The sequence below is a fragment of the Mizuhopecten yessoensis genome, unplaced genomic scaffold (genome assembly GCF_002113885.1).
Source record: "Mizuhopecten yessoensis strain PY_sf001 unplaced genomic scaffold, ASM211388v2 scaffold10397, whole genome shotgun sequence".
In the NCBI taxonomy this organism is placed as follows: domain Eukaryota; kingdom Metazoa; phylum Mollusca; class Bivalvia; order Pectinida; family Pectinidae; genus Mizuhopecten; species Mizuhopecten yessoensis.
In genome coordinates, this window is record NW_018408526.1 from 82,757 (window position 1) to 88,756 (window position 6,000).

At 37.7% G+C, this 6,000-nt stretch overlaps 1 protein-coding gene across 9 annotated transcripts in view; it reads right to left on the reverse strand.

The window, feature by feature from the left end:
• Positions 1–6,000, reverse strand: part of LOC110460427 — a 28,480-nt gene that overhangs the window by 8,377 nt on the left and 14,103 nt on the right. For 8 of the 9 annotated variants that reach the window (XM_021513309.1, XM_021513308.1, XM_021513302.1 and 5 more), the window contains 2 exons: positions 2,424–2,567; positions 2,072–2,157 (listed from right to left, as the gene is read on the reverse strand). In XM_021513309.1, the coding sequence (XP_021368984.1) occupies positions 2,072–2,157; positions 2,424–2,567 (230 nt within the window). The remainder of the gene's footprint in view (positions 1–2,071; positions 2,158–2,423; positions 2,568–6,000) is intronic. The other variant, XM_021513307.1, reaches the window with a different exon arrangement.

Sequence of the window (6,000 nt, forward strand, 5' to 3'; positions counted from 1 at the left end):
TTTGTACAATTGTAATATGTAGTTAACAATAGATTAACAATACAAAAAACTTGGAACACAAGCAGCAGTTTTATAATTTGTGATAATTTCCATATGTATGAGCAGAAAATTTATCAACAGCGTTCACAGGGGAAACAATTGGTAAATTATCGTACGATAAACGTATCACACATATAAGTGAATGTACCTTCAATTTGGTAACAGATACAGTATACCAACAAGAAGTACTCGTAATTACAGGTCTCGCCGTTACCCGCTTCGTGTTTTTTCACACAATTTATGCTTATAGCATTTTCAAATAAATTCCGTCAGAAAGGAGAATTTTCATAACCATGTGGTAAGCTGCGGATACACGTTTTACCACTGGATCAAATGAGTAAGACAGTATCTTCTCGAAAAAATAAAGCGGTACCGGTACATATATTCCGCTTATATCACATGCATACATGAAACTGTGATAGATGCATTCATAGGTGTAGCTAATATGCACTGTTAAATATGTGCAGTGAAATGGTTCTGAAAGTAAATATGTTTAATTACTGTAAATACTTAAGGTGTGTATAAAAACCAAACTAATTCTGACAATGACTAAATGAATTATGTCCAATTCTAAAAATCGCTCGAAATTCTACGTTTTCTGCCCAAGAAATGGAGCCAAGCATTTCAAATCTCTGTTTCTGACCCACAATGTAAATGGAGCCAAGCATTTCAAATCTCTGTTTCTGACCCGCAATCAGTTGAACACTGCATTATCTACTGTGGTAAAAACCAAAAATTTAACATTAGCTTGCCAAAAACACAAAATTCCCCCAAAAATTGATATGGTCATATGAGCAAGAAACTTGTATAATATTTTGAAGTACTGTGTATACTGAAGGTGTATATGAAATTTGAAATAAATCTAAAAAATATTCAAGAAGTTATGTCCAGTTCTCAAAATCACCCAAAATACTATGTTTTCTGACAAAAAATTTGTTGTGGTTATCTCAGCAAAAAACACTAATATATATTTAAGTGCTGTGTATACTGAAGGTGTGTATGAAATTTGAAATATATCTAAAAAGTATTCAAGATGTTATGTCCAATTCTCAAAATCACCTAAAATACTGTTTTTGGCCCAAAATATGTAAAACAAATATCCCCACTTTGACTTCATAGTATGCAAGGTAGACCCCAAAAGAACCTTCATGCGAAAATTCAATACCATAATGCCATCATTAACTGATTAAGAAGCATATAACGAAAACTTAACGTTGAGCTAAACGCAATGTTTGACGCCGTCGACGCGGGCGGAAAAGCAACATCTTAGTCTCGCTTTCGCTCCTCCGTCTCGGCGAAACAAAAACGAATTACACTGCACCAAACAGCTGCCTCATTTTGGCACTCATCGGTGATGCTAGGTGCCAAAAGCTTAGATATCCAATTTGGTCTCAAATTTGTAAAGAGCTGCTGGAGAAACTAATAGTTTTGCTAGTCGTTAATTACCCCTGTGGTACATTTGGACAGATTTTCGGGCAATTTCTTCGCTCCTGCTATATTCAGGGTGTAAATCTGAACGACTCTGTCATTTGGATACATTTTTATTACTGAAAATTAAAGCACGCCACAATTCATGTTAAATCAACAGAAATATATCCAACGTTATGTTTAGACAGTAAAGACGTGTTGTAAAACGATAATCTGAGTATAATTTAAGGACTCGACCAACTAAATCACTAAGTGTACGCTACTAAGCATGTACATATAATCTACTAGCTATACAGTTATTTACAGTTTAGCAATATTGCTGACTGTCTGGTTAAATGGCAATGAAGAGCATGTCGAGCGCAAGATTTTTACGAGGGGACCGGTGTCGCTTGACAAGAAAGATAGACCTAAATGAAGTATCACTGTACGTTTTTCGAAAGTTAAATACTTGTACATTTCACGTATTACAAGTTTCGCCGATGCCACATTGAAATACCTCAGAGCACAGTATTTTACCAGAACAAATCGGGAAACGAAAGCACGAAACACTTGCTTATTGACTGATTAAGTTACGTGGGTCCCTTCATACGGAACTGGACATTACCGTAAGTGTTCCTTTCCTTGAACACAAACACACAACGCCACATGATCCCCGACCTCCGTCATCATCACCATCAATCCAATCCGGCCCTGTAAAACATTTCCTGAAATTACTGCGTGCAAATAAACCAACAATTAGAACACTCAAAATATAATCGTTAGTGAATGGAATTGAAGAAACGCCAAAATGATTTACATATGTTGAAAAATTAACACCATGTGCCTAGGAAGGATATGCGATTCATTGTTCGCCAAACGTCATAACCTCATTGAGCCAGGAAGTGGATGTAAAAATTAGGATGTGCATAGTTTGTTTTTGAAATAATTATATTCTATCATACAATCATACACAATACCTCTTTCAACCTTGCAGCCGACTTGTATCCATCCATCGTCCCTAACCGCCCGTTCGTCATTGTCTGTGGACAGTACTTGGCAAGGATCGTAACAGTGGTATGGTAAGGGTATGATACCACAGTCCCACAGCACAGCTACAGTACCTTAATGATAACGCGTATGCATACAGGAGTATAAAGAGTTAAACACCAAATCGTTCCGTTTATAGAATATAATATGAGTAGAAATTCAAAGCCATCAAAATATGGTATGATTTTAGTGGATATGTATGATGCATTAGTAATTACATCAGATACAGTCCTACTGAACGTAAATCACGGCTGATTTAACAGTAGACTTACTACATTAGTGCTAATGTTCATCAACTGTGTCTGTTTTATAAACTAGGTACACATGTAATGCTACTGTACATTAATTATGCCTGATTTATAAACAAAATGCAGAGGTTGTTCTACTGTACATAAAATATCCGCCGCTTTTCGAGAAAAAGAGAAAATTAGGTGTGTCGTTCTGTTCGTTCATCTGTCTGAGTGTCTATCACGCTTTAGTAACTGCATAATTACTGCCCTGAAATTGGTCGATTTGATCAAAATGCCATATGCACATACACAAACGCCAGATTCTTTGTCTAATATATAATGTGACGTGACCGTATTACGCCTAATTAAGGAGGCCTGATTCTGACTGGTTGAATTTTGCCGTCCAATAACCTTTCGAAATGGGTTCCCCTATTCATAACAATGGTATGACGTCACGTCAACAATCCATCAACGTCACGTCAACCCTGAATTTTGCATGTAATGTTAACATTACATTATGTATATTTTACACAATGGGAGAACAGGGTAAGAGAAAAAAAATCATTAACCCCATTGTGAGTGAGATAGGGAAATCTCAACCCTCGGGAAAGATTTTTAAGTTGGCAAAAAACTCGGCAAAGCCTCGTGTTTGGCAATTTAGGAATCTTCCCCTCGGGTTGAGATTCCCCTATTTCATGGGGTGAAAGTTCTATTAATCAGTTTCCGCATCATATTGGCAAGTCCTTCACTAAGAATGTCAACACCAAATCTCAAAAATTGGTCATGGTTACAACATTGTCCTGGATATAAATTCAAGGAATGTGTTTGTTACGTGTAATGATACCAGATAGAATAAAGTGTTATTTAAGGTTTGAAATGCATCTTTTTAACATTATGAGGGTATGTAACACAGTTCTGTTCAAACATATTCCATTTTGCGCGTTAGCGCATCTTGGAAAATATGTTTGAACGTTAGCGCGTTAGCGCATCTTGGAGAATATGTTTGAACGGAACTGTGTTGCATACCCTTATAAATGTTAAAAAGATGCATTTCGAACCTGATATTCACGTTGTATTACATCCACTTTTATTATTTGAAATTAAGAAAAAATGCAATTAAAATGCAATACACCGTCATGAAAACAACATTAATTGAACAGCCTTTTTCGCGGGAAAGATGATGCGTTGTCAAAGGTGACGAAATACACTTTGCATATTTTCTAATAATTTAATTTATATTACCAGCGTGTTTAACAAGCATTGATTATCTTAAAAATTAACAGTAGATCTTAATTAAAAACAAAGATACCCTGTCAAATATTTTAGTTTCAAAAATCAGAAATTTATTCTGTGTTCGCGGAGAAAGCTGACCGTTAAAAACGGCTGTGCATCGGCTACGCTTTCAACGAGATAGAAAGTGCATTCGTGAAATGTGGAGTTTCCTAAGTTTCCTAAGAAACCAGATGACGATTGAAAAGATGATGTTGTGTCGATCGACTGTGTCAACCGGACTAGCTCATCGTTTTAGCATTCGGCATGTGTTACCGTCGATGAGGGGACTGGTCGACGAGCCGGAATGATTTCACCTGCTTCGCCACTTGCAACGGAAGCTAGTGTAGAGGACAGTGAATTATTGTGTTCTGTTGAAAAGGACCTGTTATAGGATCTAATAGCCGACACGCTTCGTTGGCCCGACATAAGCATGTTCCATATTCTAGTGACACGTCCGCGACGTCGCTGTCAGACATATTGGCTGGAGCATATAGGGGTTCGTTACAAATGTGTGTGGCTGGGTTATGAGAAGTTCTTTTCACACAACCAATAACATTTTCTATGTGACGTTTCGATGGCTAGTACGATAAGTACACTGTCACCTTCATCAGACAAATGACCAATGAAGCGTATGCACACAAAGGTGTAAAATGTGAACGAGTTGTCTATAAAATCGATGTCGATTTCGGCTACGCTGGAAACGTATGTACAATAGTTGTTATATATGTACCGAAATGACTCAATTCAGCTACGCTTTGTTAACACTTGGTATTGGTCTATAGAAAAATGACCCCTACGGACCAATACCTGAACTTCAAATCTCACCATCCTTTACACCAGAAGTTAGACGTCATACGCACATTGCACAACAGATGTGATACAATAGTCACATACCAACAGGACAAAACGAAAGAGCAGAATCACATCGCTAGGGCAATGAGAACATGTGCATATCCGGAATGGGCCATAAAACGGGTAAGAAAACAGTGTAAAAGTAAGGCGAAGAACAAGAAAAGGCCAATCAAGTATAAGAACAAAACCAAAGGTCAAGTGGTCATCCCGTATATAAAGGGTATATCCGAAACCATCCAGAGGTTATATCGCGGTCATGGCATAGAAACAGCCATGAAGCCCCACAAGACGCTTCGCAATATCATAGTACACCCTAAGGATAAAACACATAAAGACAACGTCGCAGAATGCGTATACGAAATCGGATGCAAAAACTGTGACGCGTCGTATATTGAAGAGAATGGAAGGCGATTTGGGGTCCGCCTTGGTGAACACCGGAAAGACACAGAAGGTAGGAAATTCACCAGATCTGAAAGAAAACAGTCGGAGTCCCAGATAAATAAATCGGCAATCACAGACCATGCCACACAGACAAACCATGTGATTGACTGGGATAACTCCAACGTTTTAGACAGAGAGAGCAATCTGTTCAAGCGGCAGCTAAAGGAAGCCATCTGGATACGCCGCAGTGGGCCAGTTCTAAATCGAGACGAGGGGGCTCAAAGACTCTCGCACATCTATGACCAAGTGTTAACAAAGCGTAGCTGAATTGAGTCAATTTGGTACATATATAACAACTATTGTACATACGTTTCCAGCGTAGCCGAAATCGACATCGATTGTATAGACAACTCATACACATTTTACACCTTTGTGTGCATACGCTTCATTGGTCATTTGTTTGATGAAAGTGACAGTGTACATATCGTACTAGTCATCGAAACGTCACATAGAAAATGTTATTGGTTGTGTAAAAAGAACTTCTCATAATCCATACTTACCAACCTGAAGAAAATGTTTGGAAATGTGTGTGGCTTGAGTTAGGCCTAGCACACGGCGTATTTTAGATGCTGAATACGCGGACTTAAATTTCTTTAAACATGGTAATTTCTTGTTGATAATATCAAAAGAAGGATTATTAAAATGTATTTATGTGTATTTTAACCGTTGATAAACAATCACATCTTGTTTTGGTTTGTTTGTGTGTTTGTGT